General features: G+C 39.5%; 1 protein-coding gene across 1 annotated transcript in view; it reads right to left on the bottom strand.

Annotated features, from left to right (window-relative positions):
• Positions 1-210: 210 nt before the first annotated feature.
• The window catches only part of CPED1 (cadherin like and PC-esterase domain containing 1), a 158605-nt gene continuing 134080 nt past the window's right edge, over positions 211-24735 (bottom strand). The window contains exons 18-23 of the mRNA XM_050903592.1: positions 18301-18437; positions 9022-9242; positions 8660-8761; positions 8368-8455; positions 6341-6487; positions 211-462 (exon numbers count right to left, since the gene is read on the bottom strand). Of these exons, the coding sequence (XP_050759549.1) occupies positions 235-462; positions 6341-6487; positions 8368-8455; positions 8660-8761; positions 9022-9242; positions 18301-18437 (923 nt within the window). The 3' untranslated portion in view covers positions 211-234. The remainder of the gene's footprint in view (positions 463-6340; positions 6488-8367; positions 8456-8659; positions 8762-9021; positions 9243-18300; positions 18438-24735) is intronic.

Genomic DNA, 24735 nt, shown 5'->3' with positions numbered 1-24735 from the left:
TCAAGTAACTTCCCCTCTTCTCTCCTTTGCAACCGTCCATCTTCCATTTTGACACCACAGAGTTGCCAGGGCATATCTTGATTTCATAAAGTTTTAGGAAAAATGCCACATGTCCCAAACTCTGTTGGTGTGTGTGCAGCCAGTCAAGGAAGCATGTCATAAATTCACCACGGTCCTTCAATTGTCACTCAGGTAGTGGCACATCTCTAGTCCCAGCGCTATATCCAAGAGAGGCTATGTGCTGACAAGCTCCCTCTTACTTGCACAGAGCCTGCTGAGAAGGATTTCAGAATAAACTTGATTTATTGGACCTCGGATATGATATGGGGACTGAGAATTTGTTGCATAGTCCTGCAGTTGTGATGGCTTGCTTTGACTGCCGAAATATTTCCCCAGTGTATAGTGCCTTGATAACGTCATTGTTATGTGCGGACTTTCTTCAGAGGGATTGGATTTCACCACCTGCAAAAAAAGTGACATATGTGAGTGCTTTCTGCATGCACCTAGAAAGATACACAGCTGTGTGTACAGAAGTGCTGGCACAGTTCTCCACAAAGCAGGTCCTGATGCTCTTACCTTGAGCTGCAAGTTGCTCACAAACAGTATTTTAGTGGGCCAACTTGTTATGTTATATACTAATTAAAGTGCAAGATCTTATTCACTTAAGCCTTGAAATCTAAATGTATAGGCCCATTATAGTCAGTTGGTTGATTCTGTAATGCCTTTGTATATTGGAGTCTGTTCTCTTCATTAGGGACAATTTGTCTGAACAACAAAATTCATACTTAACAGCTTGACTATATATTTACCACGGGAAAAACTAAACTCAGGACAGCCCTGACTTGCAGGAAGGTTTAAATCCTGCTCTGATCCCAAGCACTTGAGGAACATATACTGTGTCTCAGCTGTGAGCCCTGCGAGAATGTCTCACTCTCAGGTCTTGATGCAAACCTGGCCCAGTTCCATGTTGAGATGAAAACACTCATGTGTCATATTTCTCCAAGAAGGGAGTTACGGTGCAATTGAACATCCCTCTCCCCGGGGCATCACACTGACATAACCACAATGTGGTTCAGTAACTTAGTGCAGAAGAATGCTCCTCCTTGGCCCCCCAAATATGTATAAAGCTCTGGGATTATTTTGTTCAATTTGTATGGAATAAACAAATGCCCACAGGACTAACGAGAGAGAAAGTGAAAGGTATGGTTGTCAGGAGCCTAATGACTGGGGATGGTGGTCTCCTGTGAGATGCTGAAGGTCTTGTCTCAGTGAACCCACAGTCACTGATGAATAATGAAGCAACCTGAAGAGATTCAAAACTTCAGAACCTTGCACAGATGCAGGACAGAGCACCCTGACCCAGGCATTGGCAAATCCAGAGAAAGCAGAAAAGGGGCCAAGTGGTTAACTTATTTTTAAAACAGAAAATATATGCTAACTTGATAGCTCTGATGCCCATCAATTTTCCTGCTGTATCAGTCACAGCAGACACTTGAAAAAGCAGACCTCATTTATTAATGCATATATTTATGCAAAAGTATATTAGCTTTTTATAAATATAATGTATATTTACTGTCACTGAACAATCAGAAACAATGTTCATATGCAGTGAAGCTCATAATAAATGAAACAACTCACAAAATTGAATGTGAGTGAAGGAATAATATGTGCAAAGGCTTGAAAGACCGGGCAGAGAGGCTATGAGGGAGCTGGCTGAACTAAAAAAAGACCAGGAATTATCCATGTAGAAAATTAATATATCCTCTGATCAATTTGATACAGCTAAGCCAAGGGCTGTTACTTGTTTTCATGCAATTACTGCAGGTTCATTTTTCTAAATTAGTGCCTTAGATCTTACAACTGTTTCAAAACGATGCCACCTTGAACCAGTCACCCAAACTGCATTCCTGTTAAGCATAATCTCCCAGGAATGCAATCTAATGTTCATCCTGCAGCCAGCCACTGATTAAGATACCAAAATCCCAAGGTTGCTAGTTTTTATGTTGGGACCATGATTTCATTGCCATTAAATTAGGAAATAAATCTGAACAAAAAAATAGGTTCCATAAAGATCTTTATAACTGCTGGCCAATGTACTTCTCCATGAGCATTTGTGAAGAATGAGGTAATAAAAAATCAGGGTTGCATGTGTGCATAGAACTAGAAGTATGTTTGGGCAGAAAGTGCCGGAGTTATGCTAGATTTTTTGTCCCGTACAAGTATAATTCCTTTGTGAGTCCAGATCCCTTGGCAATCTGAGTGAAGATTGTAGGGTCTACAGAGCTGCAGATTTCTATGCTATCAGGGTGACCCGAGGCCCTCTGAGGTGGGTTGGTGGGAACTCAAATAATTTATCAGGACAATGGGGGGAAATAGCTTTCTGTTTGGCCAGCTAGTGAGAACTAAATGAGAACTGCTTAATGCATTTCAATTCTTGTTTTCTGACTGCACAGAACAGCCATCCCTCCATTCCTGCATGGCCGTGCTTTAGCTCAGATGGCATTTACAGAGGGGTGCCGTCTTCTGGGAGTTTAGGAGGTGATTTTTTAAGAGAAAGTGAAAGTACAAAGCAGTAGATTTAATCCATCTCATCTGGTTTCATAAAACATAAAAAGTGCTGGGATTTTACACAGTGTTCTTGGCTTCGTCCTCAGAGGCAAAATGCCATTTTCCTAGTGCAAACTGTTTCAGCACCTGATGAAACTCCACTTGCCAGGATGCAGAAATAAACTGATGACAAAACTGTTAAAACTAACGAGGTATCAAAAGCATTCAAGGACTTTCTTTTTGCTTTCCTCAAGGATCAAGTCTGGGTTTTGGTGGCTGATGGATTCTCCTGGGCACATCTATGCCTCTTTCAGGCACAACGACCTCTCAAGCCTCATTAACAACAGCTCCATGAGCCAAATTCTCCCCTGATCCTCCCCAGAAACACATACTCTGTTGAGAATCCTCCGGCAGAGGAGCAAGGCCAAATCTGCACATGAGCTCATACGAAATGATGGAGGAGTGCATGAAAAATGCTGATGACCCGTCACGCCCTGCTGTTTTCCACCCAGTTCCATACAAAGCATCTGAAACATTTCACTTTGAAGCTCTCTGTTTCACTCAAAAGCTCTGTGGAAATGGTGAGCATCAGCAATGACCCACAAAGACACCAACATCTGGGTTCTAGACAAAAAAGGGTCAATATAGCCGTCTGGGTGAAATGGAGGGAGGCATTTACTCCACGGGACTATTTATCCATCATATTAGTATCTGCTCTGTGACTTACTCCCTCTTTTCCAGCTCCATTTGGACTGAGCTGTGTTCATGCCTCTCTCATGTACTAAGCAGAGTAGATTAAAGGATTGGTTAACTAACCACGCCTGCTGTGTTTGGTCTCAGAGCAGGACAGAGGCCATGGCAATGGACTGAAACCATGTGAGCTGCTGAGGAGCCTGAGGTGGAAACCAGCTGTGAGGTTGACACACAGCACGTGAGGTCAGACGGGTCTGATAACGCTCCCAAACCTGTGCTTTGTCCCAGTGAGCCTCATACTGGAGCAGAGTCCCAAACAGTGGCAGCTGATTGTCTCCCCACTCTCTTTTGGGAATGCATTTGTTGTCCGGTAGACTGTCTCTGATATTATATCTCTGTGATATTTAAGGAGAAAAATCAAAGCCTTATAGTTACTAATTTTTTTATTCTGCTTTATGTAAAGGTGACTGCCGTGGCTGAGAGAATTAAATATAATCCACTGGCTACAAGAAAACAGGCTTGCTATGCTAGTCCTTGGCCAGCAGACACCGCAAGGACACTCCGGAGCCTATGCTTGAATTTTACTATCATCACCACTGAATTTCAGTTTGTTTGGTTTAAACTACTCCTAGGTTTAATTAGCCACAGTATATTTTGTTTTCCAGTGTATACTGTGGGTGTCTGATGAAGGAAACCTTATTTTTAGATCTTTGCTTTTTTTGGATCTTTAAGGACAATATATCATAGCTGTCCTGACATTTCTTCACAGCAAAAATTAGTGCTTCCACTTCATTCCTGGTGTCACCACCCACCTTTGTACCTGTGAAGCTCTACGGAGCTTCTGTGATAACCCTGCACACATCCAGGTCCTGGGAACAGGCTTGGCCAAGAGTGAGGCTTACAGAAAAATAGGCATGACTTGGCAAAATAAGCAAAGGGATTTTATCCTTCTCTTGAGAGATTCAGAAAACATTTGGTGGTCTCTCTTATTTGAAGTAATTTGTTTTGACAGAAAACAAATTCCTAAATTCATGCTGGAAAAATGCTAGCATTTCACTTGTGTGGGTGATAGTCTTTTTTAATATTTATGCATTTTTGATAACTCTAATAAAAAAAGTTCTACGATTTTCTCCATAAGAATTAACTTGTGGAGTTCTGTTTTCTAAATGACACATCGAATTGCTTGTGTCATTATTCTAGTCAGTAACCAAACTCCTGAGATTTCTTCCAACTAGTAGCTTCTTACTGGCTCAAAGCCCCCAGCTGTTGTGAAACACCATAAATTCATTAACTCTTGGTTTCAAAGACACATCTTTCATTGCATCCTTTTTTTCCTCCAGTTTTAACTTTTCGGTAACAATTTCTTCTCATTCTATACTTCATTCTATGAAAGAACTTGCACCTGTCAGAGGAAATGCAATCTTCCTGAAAGATATGACAGTTCAAGTTTTATGGTCCTAAACAGATTTTAATGGAATAAATTGTGGTAGTTTCCTAGTCTTTTGTTAAACAGACAACCAGATTCAGTTCACAAGAATGACGATCCTTGTAGCATCACAGGCAATTTCTTACTGTGCTAAACATTACTTTATCTATAGAGGTACCAGAAGGCTTCTCTGTCCTTATATCCAGCAAGGAATTGAGGCATGGGGTTACTGATGATGTCTGAGTGCACAATTCCAGTTTTCACTGAAGAAATATTTTTTACCAGGAATCAGGAGCTAAGCACCTGGAAAGATATGAGCCTCCTTTATTCGTCAAAGCTTTTTCTGGTCTCCAAAGGGAGTAATGTAATATTCACGGGTCTTCTTTAGGGCAACGAATGACGTGTTCGGATTCTCAGCACACTGACCACTCATAACAGGAACCTGGGAACCGGCCTTTTATACCAACAAGTTGGTGTCATGGGTACGAAGAAGGACTTGGTTGGAAGCTATAGGAATAGTCTGGTGGCCTTGGTGACAGTTCTTTAACTATCACATGCAAAACTACTGTCACCAGCCTTATGGCAGAGGGTACCGGCTTGCTTGACTACTCAAAAATTATACTCTCTGTTTACATTCAGGGTCGCCTGCACTAAACCAGGGGTGCACTTCTTCATTTGCTACACATAAGGTACAAGAAATCCAAAACTAAAACAGATCCCTCCTTTGCTGATGGGGAAGAGTACTCACTATAAAAAGACATACCACATATTCAAAATACATTTTAAAGGAAACCAGAAAAACTTTAAATATCTTGTTTTTCAAACTCTTTACTTTCACTGGTTTGGCAGCCTCTGGGCTGATTTTGTGCCTAGATATAATAATGTGTTTGCTTATTTGTTTTTTATTTAATCCATGGACCCCTGTAATTTGTAATATATTGTGAAGATTCCTTGCCAGAACTTCAAATGAACAGAAGAATATGTTCTCAATTGCCCTACTAATATATTTTACCGTGTCCCGGTTTCACCAGTCCAGTAGTTATAAAACAGAAGACAGAATTTCTATAAATTTCAGACAAAAAAGAAAGCAGAACTATGGGCTTGAGTGAGAACAAGCGACATACTTCTGTTTGTGTAGTCAGTCACTATAACTATTCCAGATAACTCTTTCTCAGACATATGAAAACAGATATACAGCAGTAAGATTGGTCTTTCAGTTTTAAGCTCCATTTTAAATGTACCTATGGTTTGATGGGAGTCTGCTGAGCTGCTCGGTTAGGAAGGCTTCAGACAAAAACCTGTGAGACTGAGGTATAGGCAAAAAGATAAACTAAGTCCATGCAGAAGCAGTAGGGATATATAACACATAGCAAATAATAAAAGAACCTGGAAACTGTGCAACATCTTTTTATACGGGTTACCTTTGCAGAAGAGCATGCTTGTTTTCATTTCAAGGAATCACCACTACAGCAGTTCAGCCTGTCCTCGGGCAATGTTGCAGCCTGAGCGGCGAGGGAGAAGTGCTGCCGTACAAACTGCTATCTCCGCAGTTTTTATTCAGGCCTCACTTTGAGTCACGGATGCGAACCTCATTGCATACCTTTTTGTTTCTAAGCACCTGACAGTTAAAATCTCTCTTAAATACCTGGGAATGATATAAGCGTAAACTATTACCTCATGGAAATGGCAGCCGCACTTCCCTTGCAGGAATTCTTTGTAACGTCCCATGGTGATGACAAAAGTGTCAACAACTTCATAGCCGAAATTTTTTGCTGTATCCAGAATAATCAAGTTTTCATTCCACAAGTTTTGCACTTCTGCCTGCATTCCAGATAAAATATTGCAATGTCTTGTCAGAAGGACTGTTTAAAGGTTATTGTATTCTGCCATGGAAATGAATAGCAAAACTGCATTTTGAATAAAGCAATTATGTTATACTCCAGACATGAATTACTACAAATTCACTCTTGAAAATAGCTATTACTCCAAGACTGTTGTAGATTTTTGCAGAAATTATAATTACTTTTCAGTAGTTGTGCAGCTTCCTTCATAGGAAGATTTCAATGTTGTTTAAAATACAATTACTGGGTTACTGGTTTTAATATGTACTTAGCTAATATGAGGTGTAATTCAGAAAAAAATTCCTATTATAAAGTTTTCTGTAACAAACGGTGAAATTGTTCCTGTAAAGAAAAATTCAGCTTCAAATCAAAGTCATTGAGACTGTTGCTTAAGAAGGAGTATAGGGCCATGGGTATCTCAGAAATGGTTATACTGAAGAACAGATTATTATTTCTCCAGATACTGAAGGAAGGCCAGGAATAGAAAAAAGGTTAGCCATAAATTTGGCAAGGCTGTGGATTTGACACTGCAGACAGAAGGGCTTTGAGAGTAGCTGGGGTAATCCAGAAGTCCAGAGCATCCAAGCCACATGGGTAATTTGGCATGTGATTCCAATATTGAAAATGAAAAGAATGTCGGTTATGCACTGTAGTTGATTTCTGGAGTTTTATAAATTTACTGGATGAGAAACAAAAAAGGTAGTCCTGGGAAGCCTTTAATACTCTTTCTATCCTTGCCTCACCTACCTTCGATCAAAGTTCTGCTTCTTCCTCCTAGGACTGAACTCTGCTGAAAGCTATGGCAGGAGCTACGACAATGTTTCTTCATGTTGATGCCAAAAATTTCCCTACTGTATCCTAATTTGGTCATCCGGATAAATTAAGGAAATGGTTGGAATCAATAAGAACACATTCAGTAGAGACAAGGCAGATAGTGCTAACTTAGAAAGAATGGGCAAAATCTGACAGGGCAGTCTCCATAGGAAAAAGAAGGGTGAGTAGCAGTAAGTCACACACTGAATACAGCAGTGTGTTATTGTTGCAAAAAGACGTGGGCACCGGTCCCCAGTGTGATAGGAGTGCTGTACGTAAACTATGAAAGCTAATAATTTTCTCTTTTCAACACCTGTGAATAGCTGGAGCATTACATGCAGTGCTGGTAGACATCATTTACTCTGTTCTGCCCTCCAGCGCTTCCCAGCCCCATCTCATCCACGCATTTTATGTGTGTTCAATAGAGAATCACCGTCCAAATTGTAAATAAAAATATTGAATTGAATGAGTTACACAGCACATTGAAATTAGCCCATCTGTTACTCTGAGAGTCTTGGATATGATTTAAACTGACTGTAACATCCGATTAACATACAAATAACAGGCTAGATTCACTGGTACATTCCAGCTGCTCTGTAATGTTCTGGCTTCACAGGTTAGTTAAGATAGATTTATGGAGAGCTGTGCAATGCAGCCAGACCAGTGAATCTGATCCAGCAGTAACCATGGAGGAAGCCTGGGGAGGGCCTGTGCTCAACGTGGTACGAAAAGCAATCTGCCTATCCCCAGCTCGATTTCTCAACTTTGATAGCAGGCTTAATATTGGAGCTTCTTCTGGTTCTTGGGACGGCTGACCGAGCACAGCGTCTCGAATGGTGCTCTGATTGCAGCAGAATCCACAAAATAAGGCAAACTGGTTTGAATCCGTATTAGCAAGCAGTATGAGCAAATACAAACATTAATCTTTCTTTGGTCCACTTAAAGCTTGCTCAGCAGAGGTTGTAACATATTTTGACCGGACAGCAAAATTATTGCTGAAATGACAAGTCTTCTGTGAAAATGCACTCTAAATGTACTGTAGCTTACCTGTGATAGAGAATGTATTCCATCCACTGGGAGGTGAAAGCCCATCCCTATGGATTTGATAATTACCAGGATATTTGATAGATTTTCCCTGTTTGGCAAATTAAAAAAAAATGGACACACATTTTACTTAACAGAAACATCAAAAGACACTGCATTTTTGTTTTTTTCAAAGTCACTTAAGTGCACACCCATGAGAAAACAAATGATATGTTTGTACTTAAACATTTTTGTTAGTTGTTTCTCATAATTTATCATATCAAGACTTGGAATAACACCAAGTACATAACATTACCTGTTCAACACCTTTTGGATAATTTGCAGGTGATTGGAATTAAGCCACTGAACGCCACCTACAATTAATACGGTCTGGTCTGTGTTCTCCAGGGGACGTGATCTGAAACCCAGAAAGGAAAAACAACACTTTGCCTTAAAACAGATGGCAAACATTTTAACTGCATTGCATTGCATTTCAGTGAACTGTATCTGGCATCCTGATCAGAGGCCTGATGTCATTTTCTACTATTTTTCAACCACACAATACGGTCTGCACACATTATGTTTAATTGTTTACTGACTTTAACTGTAAAATGTGTTAAACACATTTGCGAATAGAATGAGAATACAAACAAGCCAGCAATAGAGTTTGTACGGTACCTCTGCAGCAGTTGTTCTAGTGCTTTTTCAAAAGTCGGTCTCTGGTCTGCATTCATCCAAAACTGGGGGTAGTAGGAGTAACTGATAAATGTTTTCCCCTCATTGATATTATGATAACATTTAACATCATGAGTCTTTTGCCACTCCTGAAGAGTCTTATTCACTCTTTCTATTAGATAGTACATCATCCCTCTGTTAGTTGAGTCACCTATAAAAAGAATCTTTGGATGGAAAAAAGATAGAACTTAGTTAGAAGTTGTACACTCCAAAAACTAAAAGCTAAGAAAAGAATACAGATAGTCTGGAGGTTTTTAAACCCTTCTCGTAATGTTCAAGAAATATATCTGTGAGCTGCCAGTTTTCCAGCCCTGACATCTCAATACTAAAGTTCTCCTTTAGCAAAATCTGTGTGATCTGATTAACAAAAAGCTATATTATGTGTTTCAAAGATGAAAAGTACAGGTTATAGATGGCTATAGCTGCACAGTTAGCCCTGCATTTTTCATCCTTGTTGATCATTTCTTTTGCTTAAGTTTGTATTTGTTTCCCATTGCTAGTACAGAGCCTCTTGTGATTGCTTGCAGCTTCCTGCTTTCGTTCCTCCAGTTTTTCAAGTGGTTTGTTCGTACACAGCACGTCTTGGTTAACGTCTGCCCTCCATAAATGTGACTCATTAGAATGTACACCAAAGTAACACACACACAAACACACCCACCCACCAATGGATGCAGCTGACGCCTTATTTGTAGAGAGATGGTCTTTCTGCAGTTTCAGAGGGGGAAAAAAGGGGGGGTTATTTTGGTGGAAGATAATCTGAATAGAGTCCTGGCATGTGTGATGTGACCACCAGGAAGCACCGTGGCCTGAAGGGAGTTAGAAGTACTGTCAGGATGACAGAAGTACTTCAAGTATCAGCAGTCTTCGCTGGGCTACTCTGAACTTGCAAATCAATGAAGAAGTCAAATTTGAGCTTGCTCCTACTCATTCTGTAGAGTCCCCTGACAAATCAAACATGTCTGTATGTGGAGATGACAGAACTTAACGTGCGGGTTTTTTTAATGTAATTGCCCTATTTTTAGTGGATAAGACTAGCATTTCCTCCTGCTGAAGAGAACATGTAAGCAATGACAAGAGTCCAAAGGGGAAGAAAACCCAGGTTCACTGTGGTTTGCCAATGAAACTGTGTGTGTAATCAGTTATTACCACAGTCATCTCAGCCAGAAATCCACATAGAGGAGCATAAATGTAAAACCAGGAGTCAGAAACCCCATAGAGCCATAACACAGTAACAGCCCTGTTCTCTGTGCAGCAGTATGCAACTTCTCCTACCTCCTCTGGCACCCACCCTGTAAATTGGGTTTTTGTTGTTTGGTTTTTTAATTTGATTTGGGGTTTGATGCTTTACCACTTCCACCTTGAATATTTGGTTATGCAAATAAAATTCAGACTGCACAAGATTACATGTTTAAGAATACATTTCTAAAGCTTCTCTTAGAGATTTTATGTGGTAAAAGCATCTTGGACTCCTCTCATCTAATACATCTCTATTTATCTATTCCCTTCGGGAATGTCACAGTTTTAGGAACTGATTCCAGTTCCCACTATGAACCTATTGTGATTAAAAATAAGCCACAACAGTGTACCAGTGATGGTTCCCACAGAACAGAAGCAGTTTCAGATGAACATACCCTGATCTGGTGGCAGGGCCAAGAATGGGCATGACAATGACTTGAACTTGAATGCCTTGCCCGTTGTGGGCTGCAGAGAAGCCCTTGGTAGATCATGTATGGTAGCAAACAAACTAAAACAAGCACTGAGCACATAGAGGCTCTTTTACCTCCTGTCCTGGGCCTCTCAAAGCTGCTTCACAGAGTACATTCTTAAACAGCTGCTGTTCATGCTTGTACTGCACAAGCACTTCTCTCACATGCAAGGGGATTTCCAACTCTTTTCACACTGTGTCAGAAGAAACCTCTTTAAACTAAGCATAACATGACTCACAGAAGTCAAGGATCCTTGGAAGGACTGGCTGGATATTCTCTCTTTCCCTCTCTGACAGACACAAACATGCACACAATTATTTACAATTAGGAAGACAGTCCATGCTTACAATATGTCCTAATTCTAAAGTAGGTTAACTTGAGGTTTTAAACAACAATTCTTTTAACTTGCAAAATCTCTTAATCTCTCCAGTCTGTCTATATCCATGTCTCTTTAATCTCCATTTCGTAAGTCCATCACTGTAGTATCTAGATGTATATCTATTTAAAAAGCAGTTCTCAGATATTAGGACGCAAGAATATCATTAACTTGCAATGTGGGTGAGAACATTTCTGTAAAAACACATAATTAGCAGAATAACCAACAGGCTCTACCAGGTTACACACATAGAGCAGTTGACAGAACATGCTAGATGATTGTTTCTCTTCTACTTCTAATAACATATGATACTATTTTGTTATCATTGCACATGAGGATTTCTAATTGCAAAGGAGCATATTCAGCCATTAATTACACTGATTTGGCAGATGTGGCATTTTTATGTCACTCTTCATTCTACTGTGAGTAAGATTCTGATAGATATTTTCTCCTTCTAACTGTATTTGATCTAATCTCGTCTACCACTGATTTCAAATAGGAGAACAGCACCCTTCACGGAAAACAAGGAGAAGAACCACGGCCAAGGCCAATGAACACGATGCACAGATGTCTTGTTTTGCCAACACTATGCATTCTCTAGCAATTTAAGTGTGGAGTGTCATTCTAAATATTTCCAAAGTCTCAAATATTGCAGAGCATCAAAGACTGAGATTGACTCATCAGTCTCTTTCCTGTTCTTTTGTTATGTCAAAATTAGAGCAAAACATCCCCCCTCCCTCCCCCTCTCCCCCCTCCCCCCCAATTTACACTAGTAAATACTTTAGCATTTTAGGGCTTTGCAATTTCTACACCTACACACCACACACATAAGCAGTGGATCCATGAATGAGTTTTCAAGTCTGCCCTGGGGTACCTAGCTGGCCAGGTCTGCAGATGGGAGGGCACTATGTGCAGTCATTTAGAAAACCAGTACCAGGAGAGACAAGTTAGGTATGATCACGTCTTAAAGTGGCAGTTCTAGTCCGCAAATGCCATGATGCTGGGCAGCATATGAAAATAACAGGTGGGCCTTAGAATAGTACTGTTGTTGTCCTGATGTTCTGAGAACATGAAGATGGTGACAGGGGTCAAAGCAGATTCCTTTAGAGCCGTCAGTATAACTGGATGAAACAGATAATTGTTAGGGCCCAGACATACTTCTTCAAATATTATCACAAGACTGATGAGACTGCACACAGCCCATCTCTGAAGGAGTAAGTTCTGAGTCTCAGAACATCTCCATTTTCACTCTTAAGTGAACTTCTTATGAGGGGGTAAAGCAGAAAGTCACAAAATTAGATCAGACAGCTAATGCTATTGAGTGTCTGAGTCTCCATCTAGGAATGTATACTTATTCCTAGGAGAAGGTGTGGCTAAGCAGGATGAGTCAGGAATGAGACATATGGCAACATCACATTGGTGAGGAATACAGGTTGTTTCACTAGGGAAATTAACCTGAACACTCAGAAACAGGTCTTCTGCTAAGAGAACAGTCAAGACTTGAGGTAAGTGGGGAAGAGAGAAATGAGCCAAAGTGGACTGGTGGTTGTACAGAAAGCCAGATCAAAAGTGTATGTCGTCCTCAAAGATGTCAGTCAATTATAGCAACCATATTAGCTTTCAGTCAAGAAGTCTTTGACTGTTCAAGTAGGTATGACAGGACTGTATCACTGGAATCAAGCAAATCTGTTTAACTCCAGCTACATCTTTCACAGTGAAATCACAGCATTGTTGAAAGATGCGTCATTCAAAGTAGGACTGCAGTATGTGAAACCTATGGTCCCTGCCCTCTAGCCCTGATGGAGAGCTCTGAAGTCTGTTTGCAGTCGTCACGGGAGGGTATCAGCAGTCACACTCTGGAGACTGTGTGTGCTGGGATTTTGAAGGGAATACTCTCCCATAAGTCCAGAGAAGATCTCAGGTATAAAGATAGGCGTGCATTCCTTGTAATCCAATGCATCCCAGGCTGGTGGATGCATAGCACATCACCAGCAAATCTGTACACACAGAGCATCCATTCATTAAGACCTTGTCTGCATCCAACAATCTGCTTCTAACTATTGGTTCAACCATGCTGTGAGACGTGTAAATCCTGGAAAAATAAACAAATTCTTCTTTTTCTTCTCCCTAAAAAAAAATTAAGGTGGAAGAACAGGACATTTGTAGGTAATCCTACCTGCTTTTCAAACTGCCCTTGTGCTGAACCAGCCAAGCACATTTTGTTGTGGCATGCAGGCCATCAGAAAGCATCTTTCGAAGTCCACCTTTTGCAAGTCAGCTTCATTTTCAGCAAATGCTTGGAAGACTCAAAGGCTAAAATAAGTGGTGTTTAGCCTCAGGAGGAAAACATATGTCTTTCAACTAACCCAAGAGCTTCGATGAATTAGAATAATCATTCAATGTAATTGAATGTGCGGTAGCTATAGCCACATTTATTTCTATACAGTTGTATAAACTTACTCTAGTTGTGTGTGCCATGTGGTATTTAATATGATTTGAACCAAGGGCTCTAGGAATAATTCTGTATTTAGCTCTATGACAATAATGAGCAAAATGATGGCTCAGGTGTGTAGAATATGCCATCTCTCATTTTCTTTACAGTCTGGCACAAGGCTTAGTCATGTACTGTTCAGGTCAATGGGGCATTTGTCTGCAGGATGACTAAAGGATCAGACATATGTAAGGTTATAATTTTACCAGACAAAGAACAACACTTTCACGCAGACAGATGCTTTCAGTGTCTTCTGTTGCAAAAGTTTTGTGTGAAAAATTCCATTATAGCTTAAAGGCTTTCAAAGATTGTGTAAGCATAGTGGAATTCACTTCTTCACCAGACCTATCATTATAAATTAACCACACTTAGGAAATTTAAACACCTGTAAGTCCAAAACACTACTTAACTCTAAAATATTATTAAGAAATTATAAGTTAAAATTCCTGTTTTAACAGCTGAATTTTAAGTACTTCAGCAAATATTGCCTTTTCATATTTCCTGTTCTTAATTACACATGACTCAATGGTACTTTATTGTAAGACTAAACTCTGAGTAGTATTTCTCAATGATAAACAAAATACATATCCCCTCTGCTGTTGAGGCCGCCTTTCTATATGCTGCTAATTGGATAAATAATTACCTGTTAGAACCCCTTTTCCTTCACCCATTTTTTAAAGTTCTTGTACAAAAATCAAAGCATCATGTCTTAATAGAATTGTATAAATCTTACAGCAAAACCTCATTAACCACAGTTACAGAGGATTTTGTTGAGCCAATATAATACAGATATAATATTTTTATTGTGATCGCATATTTCTTTGATTCAGTTGGGACATACATGTGGGGTTCCCTAAGAACAACACAGCCTGCATCTCGTTACCCTCAGTTAGAGTTTAAAATGGAGGAGAAAAAAGACTACAGATATTAAGTGGACTGAACGAAAGCCTACTCAGCCAGAATCACCTTAGCCTCAACACTTCAAAATTTTCCTGTTTACTGTGTCTGAAATGCAACATATGACTGACTAGTCTTGCTAACACATCATAAAGCAAAATAAGGCCTCATAAAGTGTTTTTGTGGATGTATATCCTTTCTTATGTCTCCACCAATCTGAGTGTTACTGTTTCACTACAGGTGGTCTTAAGTTTTTATGAAACAGAAACAACTTAGCTCAAACACAGTTTTGTATGTACACAAACTAAAATAGCAGTTAATGATGATGTGAAATCAATTGGAAGTCATAGCCAGGGAAAATGAATTTCTGTTATAGAGAAAGGAGATGATAATTTTAGAGATGAGCTCTGAAAAACAAATCAATTTTAATATAAGACATGAAAGCAGCCTGGAGTTGAAAGACAAATTAGAAAGCATTTTTGAAGGCTTATTTATGATGCAGCTAGGAAAGAAGTGCTCTGTTTGGATGACCATAAACATATTTCAGAAACATTGACAAATGCATGAAAGAAATTAATGAGCAAGAATGCTGCATTCCACTGTTGTTCTATGAAACATGAGAAAAACAGAATGATTGCACTTAAAGATACAGTTGATTTTACATGTGCTGCATTTCAGCCAAAAAGAGCATTCACTGTACATTTTATTTCATCAGTTGCTGAAGCGCACCCAGATCAGGGACACAGCACAGCAGTGGTTAACTCATTGCATGCTTCCCTTCACATTCTTTAAAAGTAGCAAGACAAGTAGGCTTTTTTTCTTTCTTTTTTTTTTTTTTGCTTATAAAATTAATAGGGGAGCATGAGAAAACAGCCTGCAGTTATCATAGTTGGAATTTCACAGCAGCATAGAGATTAACACCTCCTATTTAAAAGAAAAGACGTAATCACAGACACTCATGTTGTTTATAATGTCTTATCATGATGTTTTTAATTGTAAGAAGTAAAGCCAGTGGATCAGAATCCTGAAACCAAATTCTATTTTTTCCAGGACAAAAATCAGAGACTTCAGCCTAGTGAATCACAAATGTCACTACTTGTTTTGCCTGTGATTCCTGGTGAAATCTTGCAGGACTCCAAATTTTTTATGAAGGTATTCAGAAGTGAAATTCAGTCATAGAGGACTGTTAGTGTTTTGATGGAAGGTATGATGTAATTTGACCCAAAGACGCTACAGACATACATGTCTCTGCTTTCTTGAGGAAGGACTGGTACTTATGTGGGGTGTATGGAGGTTTTATTGCCTTAGTTCAGAATAAACTTTGAGCAAGAATTCAGATGTAGATCATGATACATGGCTCCTTTGTAAAGGATTTTGAACTCCAGAAACCAAAGTTACACAAGCTGAATATTGAAAGTGTGGTGACGTACTGAAGAACCCCAGAATTCAGAGGCATACAGGTTAGTTGAGCCCATTTTGAGAAGTGGACACATGAGTGAGTTCTGTTGTTCTTAGCTAACTTCAGCAAATTACAATATAAATCAAACAGCATTCTAGATCATCTCAGTGTCCTCACTTAGGTTGATGATTTTTGCCCTTATGTTTTGCACTCATGCTGTTTTTGCAATCTGCTTACATTTCCAGCACTGAAACCTTCTGCTTATTTCATTATGGAAACTATGATGTCATCAGTTTGAGAAGTCAGTGATCTCTATAGTGTTTAAAGACAAGGTATATAATGGTTTGAAACTAATATCACAAATTAGGAAATATAACTATTTATAGATGGTTACCAAAATCACTCATGTAATAAAAATGTATTTGTTCACAGGAATTATATCTTGCTGGCTACTCAGTAGCTCCCCTATAAAAGATCCAAGTTGCTTAAACATATATAATAGTATACAATACAACTGACAGGCAAAAGTCTCTTTCAGTGAGCACCTGAAAAAAAATACTTTTTCTACTACATTCCTTAGACTGTGCAAAGTAATTCTAAAGTTTGTCTTAATGACAGGCAGAATCAGGACCTTATCACCCAAGCAGAGGACCATTTTTACTCATCTGACTTTTAGGTATGAAGAAAGTCTCTCTTATTTCTTAAGTTCTACTGACATGAGGGAGTTGGTCCAGGCTCTACATTTATTTATTTGGTGAAAGAAGCAAAAATGCTATTGCAAAATGCCACACAAAGTTAAAACCACTGCAAAGTGATGACAAAAATAAATAATATCAGAGGGAAAGATAGAGGAGAAATATACCTAAAGGGGAACATGCATTAGAGTGATGACTTTAAAAGAATAAACCAGTTAAATGGACATCTGTGCAAAGGTAACAGGAGTGATTCAGCAGATTTCTACAGAGCAGTGAAGGTTATCAGACAATGACAGAAGACTTCTGCAAAAGAGGCAGAATGGGAAACAAGTGCAATTAGTTTTACAGAGATTTTTCTCGCATGGTGTTAATGTAGATCGCATAGGATCTGGCTCTCATCTGACACTAGAATAGATCAGTGACCTCAGAGAGTCAGAACATAGTGGAATTTGAATTAAGAAATCAAGCTCACAAACATTTCATATACTTGGTTTTAATGGACCCTTAACAAATGCTGTCCTGTTTTTGACACTGGTGAATGTGAGTGGTCGGATTCAGGAGGTGGGAATGTCAGCATAATCCTCCCAGCAATACCCTGGCAATCCACTTCCATAGTGGCATATTGTTCCTCTGCTATCCTTCAATTGTCTGACCAAAGGGTGTTTGCTTATTGAAGCAGCCCAATGTCTATGGAAATTAAAGACCAAAGCAAAGCTATCAAATTCTTCTATATTTTTTGCTGTGGTCAACCGAGAAGTGCTTGTTTTGTACATGAGGAGCAAATCAAGCTTCTCCTCTGTCATAGAAACCTATGGGTTTTTAGAAAAATATGTTAGGAGAAACCCACAGCTCTATAGTAATGGAGAAAACCACAGGCAGAAATAAAGCCAAATGGCAATGAAGGACTTTATGCAGGACAAGAAATGACCAGAAAAGAAGGAGGAAATGTTATTTGAAAGACTATTATTTTTGTATTTGTCTATATAGAAATGCTCTCAGATTTTATCAAAATGCCACTTTTAGTTACTATTTTCTTACCTAGACAATACACTATAAAAATCTTTATAACAATTAATTACTTACTTTCTAGATACTTGTATCCTCAGTAAGGTACCTGAGCCTCAGATCAGAGCTCTCTCTCAACAGTTTTACAGTCATAGCATGCTTATTAAGGAGACCTTGTATTTCCAAGCAATCACCTTAGAAGCTTCACTACAAGAAAAGAATGTGCAAGAAGACTTGGTAAGATTAGTGTGCACAAGCAATGCCATGCATTAGGTATGCAGCAGAAGAAACCCAACTTGCATGTCAAGTGTGAGACAAACTGCGACAACAATGCAAATCCATCCTCCATTTACAGTCCTTACATACTCTCTGCAGGCCTAACTGGTAACCACAGACACTGTAGGTCTTGAAACTCCACTGGTGTGACCTAAGCTCCTATGCAAAATGGCAGCAGACAACTGTGTCTGCATGTGAGGCTAAATCATGGATAATGGTTGGTTTTCGTCCCTGTGGATTTTCCATCCGAACCTTTTTCCAGTTATAATAAAAAGGGATTTTTCTTACACATCAATCATAAAATTGTTTTTAAAGCTTCAGGACACTAAATATCCAGGTAAAGAAAAACAAATTAAAATGTAAAATCTGTTACATACCCTTCTGCCCTCCACACAGCGCTGGAGCTCGGGCTTGGCTAGCACAGAGTATTGGCAGCCATGGGGCTGCCACGTTATTTCTCTCCAGTCGCAGGTCCTGTTGTCAGAGCAGCTGAGGCAAGGGACAATCCACTGCCCTGGAAAACAGCAACGGGATGTCAGCACCTCCTCTGTATTTTTGTGAGTAGCTTTGTTATATAGCAAGCGAGATATTTTTGAGTATTTTGTCATGGGAGTTTTCCCTAAATTAAATGCCCCCCAACCCTTTGAAGAGACTATTTCCTTCCTCTGTGTTATGCCCTTTTCATTTAGCTAGGGTGGGAGTTTTTCCTTTCCCTGAAAGAGCTGCAAATGCTCAAATTTGACAGTTGTTTGTGGGTTCATTTCTCAGTTCATGTTGCCTTTCTTGTAGCAGCTTGTCCTTTCTCCACAAAAGGGATACAAGAAAGGGAAAGGGGGTGAGGAGGCTGAATGCAAAAAGAAAATACTCACATTCAGAAGTGTCTAAAGACAAGATTCATTCCCATCTACAACTAAACATCTAAAAGTTGGGTGGCTGGTCAAAGCTAGACTTTGAGAGCCCCTTGGTAGAAAAATGAAGCAAGAGAGAGGATGACTTTCCCTTGAAAATACTCATTTCTTTATTTTGTGAGAATTCAGAGGACTGTCCTAGACTACATATAGACATTTCAGAAGGTGAAAGTAAGGTGAGATGAATAACCTATGTGATTTATTAGAGCCTGATCCCTATTTTCAAAAATGATTTTGCAGATTAGGAGCATAAAGTGGGATTGATTACCAAAAGTCACTGGGTTTTAGGCATCTCTTATCTAAGGTTGAATGGTTTTGCTATTTTGGTTTCCTAAAGCTATTCATTTCCAAAATCCTACTAGAAGTCTGAGGGATTTAACTTCTGAAGGAAGATAGAAACTTTTGAGTTGCCTTTATATTCAAATCAACACAAGAAACACTTTTACTAGCCCATACCAGTGCACCGTCCTGACAATATCTCCCAGTGTCTATGTAGCTCTGCCAGCAAAACCTGCTTTTGCTGCGATTAAAGGCATTACAGAAGGAACAGCACAGAGGCCCCCAGATCCTTGTGTCAATGCTATCGGGCCTTGCTAGCACAGCCGGGTTTCTTACCACAGCCCAGCAAATGGCTCCAAAAGCAAATGTTTGCAGAGTAGACCTGGCCTTAGAGTTTGTGACCGTCACTGCTACCAGACAGCAGCTCAGCAGCCAGCTGGGTGTGCTTCGCTGTGTGTGATAGATTGCTGCTACACAAGAAGCCACAGCAAAAATCCAAGGCTGCTGCCCATCGACATTTATCAGGCCAGAGACTGAGTGGGAGGCTGAGTGAAGCAACCCTGCAGGATCCCAGCGGCCTTGGGAGAGTCAGCAGCTAGATCAGGAGCACGGGAATTTCCAGGGAGGCAGCCTGCGCTTGCACTGAGCAAAAGTCCTAAGCGAATATGTTTTGGTAAGTAGCAGGGTGAGTTGTCTTAGCAGATAAAGAAGTCCTTCTAAATAAAAGCATCAAGAATTGTTTGTAGGGGAGCCCGCACTGGTACATCTAAGGGCAGAATATATCCCACAGTGCTACGGCCACGCAACTCCAGCTGCTGTGTAGCCTGCACAGCTGCCGCTACTTCTGCCCCGTGCAGAACACGCTCACCCCACCCTCAGCTACACTTGCAGATGATGTGGAGCAAATAATGGCAGACTGAATCTAAACAAAAGCCTGGACACTGACTTTACCATGCTGTGGGTCAGTGAGCATAACCCAGCTCCCCCGGTTCCCATGGGTGCGGGTGCCTCCTGAAGGCTGCTGCTGGGCAAGCAGCCCGGTTCAGCATGGAGGAAGAAGGGGAACGAGGGACACTCAGGACCATGGTGGTAGGGTGCAAGCGGGGAGACGGAGCTGCCCAGTGCTCCTTGCTCAGAGGAGTTTCAAACTTGCATTGTCTGTGTCCTAATCACCTAGCTGTTTGTCCTTAAGGACAACGTTCCCCACTCTTCTTGTCAGCTGAGGACCACTTTAAAGTTCAAAATTCATTAGGATAGGAAAAGAGCATGATTGTAACCTGGTAATTTTGGGAGGAGAAGAAAGACCCAAACTTTGGTCCCTGGGCAAGATGCTATGTAGACTTTTTATCTAGGTGTTAAAGTGAATCTTCTAAAGGTACAAAGTGGATAACCAGGTTCTGGAGCTGGGAGTGCTCTTCCAGTTGAATATCCTGCTCAGCTGGGAAACCGAGGGCTGAATTTAGACAATTCCTCTTTCTTGCAGCCTCCAGTGCTGGCCATTGTGAATCCCTTCCTCACGCTGGCCCTCCCTTGGCTTTGAGGTCCCTTGGTCCAGGTTGTGGCCTCCTGGCCACCACTGGGGCCAGGAATGCTTTGACCCTCCAAGATTTCTATCACTACTTGTGGATCTTGCCCTTAGCTGCCTCTGTGCCCCCTTTGCAATCCTTCCCAGCTTCATAGCAGTTGTATGAAGAGACTGAAAAGTGCAAGGTCTCAGATAACACAGCAAAAGGTGCCATGCAAACACATTTTATTGCTTTGTGCCTTTTGAGTAACAGAGCAGGGACAGAATGGCTGGTTGCTTTGAGGTCTGGACTCAGAGACTACCATTACTGTAGAGTTCTTCATAAATGATCTGAAAGTTGGTTTGGGCAGTGGTTTATATTTCAAAATTATATGAAAATTGGGCAGTTTTTTTCCTGACATTGTAATTTTTCTTTCAAACCAAATACGTAAAAGTTCTGGCAATGTCTACAACATCTGAGATCCCTCATTTTATGGAATTTTCTTCTTAACATCCCATACATTTATGAGCTGATCTGGTTTGAGGTAATAAACTCGAAAAGTAGAACTATATAAAATGAATATTGAGGAGCTGAAACATCTGAACAATAAAAGTTTAAACTTTGGCAACTGAAAGTGATAAGTACCTTTTGAAAAGCTTCTTTCAAATAGTTTGTTTGGTTTATATTCAATAGCTCTCTAGGTATATTAAGAAAAAAATAGATCCATTTGTGGCATATGCTAAAGGTTAGTGGCAAATGTAAAAAAAAATTAGAGAACAAGGATATATGGAGATAAACTCATGCTTACAGGAAGCACTGACATTTAATGCTAACAGAATAGTTGCAGGTTTTATATTTACATAGATTTTTTAAATGACACGTGTAAATTTATGCATTTTTAACCAATTATTATGAAATTTTCCAGTTGTAACTTCACAACAGTTAGTCAATGCATTCTTAACCTTCAAAAATAAGGTTGTGTTAAAGACAAAATGAATCTCATCTAAGAGAAGGGGACAATTAACAGTGAAAAATTGCAAACAATATTAGTTTGGAAATTAAGCTTATTTTCTATTGCAATTATAAGTTGCTTTTTCCCCATTTATATAAGGTAGCAGCATGCAATGCAGCTTTCAGCACCATTTCAATCAGCCTGCGTTTTGCGGTGCTTCAGCTAAAAGTTAGCATCAGCTCTACCAGGCAAGAGAAAGTTTACCTACAATTCAATGAAAGAGAGCAGGAAAGAGACAGCTGCTGTTAGTTTATTCACAAATTAAAAATTGGTAAAAGCAAAGTTTTATGAAAGCCTGTAAGTAGGAGGTTTCCACAGGAAGAGTGAAAGTAAACTGGATTTTTGGCTCATTAGAGCAGTTTATCAGTTGCATACATGAATCTTCTGCTTAAGACATGAGATTAAACATTGCCAGTACTCCCAAAAACTGCTCTCCTAAAATGGCATGAAAAGAAATATGCTTTTAAAATAATTCGTTAGGACTGTTTACTTTGTATTTAAAAAATATTAGCCTAAAGTTAAAAGTTTTAACCAATAAAGGCTGTACACTTAATTTGATAGATTTGTTTCTTCTTTCAGCCTCTCATTTTTATTCAACCTTTCCCGTTGTCATAGCCACAAATACACATATTTTGGTTTCAAGATCAAAATCAAATTTTTTCTATAGTGCTGAACAATTGTCCATATAAAAAGAAAAAAATATTCTAAACTGACAACTCAAAATTTGAATATTTAACCTAAACTGATGCTAAAGATAAGTTTGTTGATGTATGACTAGTTTACTTTTACATTTGGTGTCTATTTGGAACCCTAAGACTTTTAAAAAACTTTTTCTCCATGAATAGGCTATAGAAATATTTTTTTCTTTTGCTTTTAGCTGTACTTACAAAAAACAAAAGTAAAATTATTTTTAAAAGGACACGATTTTGATGCTACAGAATAAATGGCCTTAGGCCTACAGACTTATGTCCAAACTGAAATTTATTCCTTGTAACCAAAGGAGACACTCATTTGGTTGAATATCAGTTTGTGTCTCTGCTGGACCCAAATCTAGATAGCTGTTGAATGCAAAGAGAGAGCTCGTACAGAATTATGTTAAACTGGATACAGTTGTAGAAAGTGTGGAACGCGGGATACAACTAAAACACGCATGTCACATCAGCGAGGCAGAACATTAGAAGTGAAGCTGTGATCTCTTACCCACCAGGTTTTGTAATTGTCTGCAAACCAAATTCCCACAGACTGCAGTAGCCTGACTCACCTGCAGGAATTTAGCACAACTTGGGGGTCTCATGGTCTCTATCAATTGTCTCTCTCTCTGAGGAGCCAAACACACAGTTAACGCTTGCTGACTTCTGTATTATTGATAATACAGCAATACTGAACAAAGAGCTAATTTTCCTGTGATAGCCTGGTTCAAACCCCATTGAATCAAAGGGGATTTTCTGAAGGAAAAAGGATTTTTGTTGCTATAAAATCATAATTTCATTCCATGGTGATGGAAAGGGAGAAAATTCCACTGTTGAATATTCCAATTTGTATTTATTGATTAAAAAAAAAAAGAAAAGAAAAGAGAGAGAGAGAAAGAAATGGTGTAAATAAGTGCATCTTTGGTAAGATGCTGAGCTTCCTCCAAAGAATAGTACCATGGTGACTAGACAGGAGGAAGCCAGTTGTGCCTTTGGTTAGACCCTGAACTACTTACTGTCTCTGCACTGCATCGAAGGACTAGAAATGAGGCATGAAATCCTGGTTGTACTGAACTGCAAAGCAGACTTCTAAGTTTTACCATTAATGTCAGAGGAACTAAGGTTTCATCTCTATCTCTGCTGCTCTGCCTCAGCCTCTGCCTACGTATGCACAAACACAAGCTTTTGCCAGCATACATACATTTTGCTGTGATAGTACCTCAGTAGGCCTTTACAACTAAGCTGTTCCCTGGTATAAGAACAGTGTATGACGCTGCCTTACTTCTGCAGAAATTTTGAGTTCTCTTCTGAGAGGAAATGACATTGCTTGGCTTCTCTGAAAATTTGACTTATTTAAGTACAAGAGATGTTGCTGCTTTAGCTGGGAATTTGCAATTGCTCCCATATGTGTTAGGAAAATGTTCACTGCCAGGATTGGGATATCATTCAGTTGTTACAAATTTGGAATGTTTTTCCACAAAAAGCCATGCTTTCCTGTTCCAGTTGGAAGTTGTGACATACAGTAAAACTACACGGTCACTTGTTGCCAGATACTGCAAACCCCAGTTCTAGGCTCATCAAACACCTCTTGGCAATCTTGGCTTTATAAGCAGAAATTATTCTTCCCTGTTTAATATACTTGTCCTTTGAGACTACATCTCCTGAAGTTTGGTTCCATTTTAATGGTGTATATTATTCACAGTAAGGCGGTAAAAGATATTTTATATTCAGCTTCACTTAGCTAGATGTAGTATTCAAAAGAAGCATGTTATATATCAGGAGAAACAGATTGTCTGCCCTGGAAGGACTCTTCTGTGGATTTGGTTTGGGCTTTCCAGTCAGGAACTTTATGTCCTGATATAGTAGCATAGGATGGGTTGTGCTTCTTTATGATTCACAACTTGCTGTGTGATTAAAATAAGCTGCTAGGTACAACAGTGTCTCCTTTGTGCGTTCCCTTCATGTAACACAAAATTAATATATGCCTCTGTTTCACATGAAGTGATGCATTCAGGCAGTTCCCACATTCCTTCTACTTTGTACCAATTATTCCATGCTTTTGTGCAAATTTACTGCTGTGAGAAGCTGCTCCTATCTATGGCAAGATAAAAAATACAGTTGTGTTAGTAGACCATACAGGAGTGTTGGGTTATTTTTCATTTGACTAATAAAGAATTGAAGAAAATTACTTATTGTCTAATCCAGCAACAACTTAGGCTACGAATAAGACTGCATACCTGAGTAGTCCTGTTGATTACTCAGATTTGTTAAAGTACACTTACATAAATCTTCATGCAGCTGTGACCTAAACATGAATACCTGTCTGACAATCTGTTGTAATCTGGGTTCTCACTAAACCAAAAAGATGTCTTGATTGTATTGGTTATTGTATAATATTTGATTTGTCCATCTCATTTTT

The sequence above is a fragment of the Gymnogyps californianus genome, chromosome 1, assembly GCF_018139145.2.
Source record: "Gymnogyps californianus isolate 813 chromosome 1, ASM1813914v2, whole genome shotgun sequence".
NCBI lineage: Eukaryota > Metazoa > Chordata > Aves > Accipitriformes > Cathartidae > Gymnogyps > Gymnogyps californianus.
The sequence above is the reverse complement of the archived record's forward strand: the minus strand, read 5'-3'. Positions and strand labels throughout refer to the sequence as shown.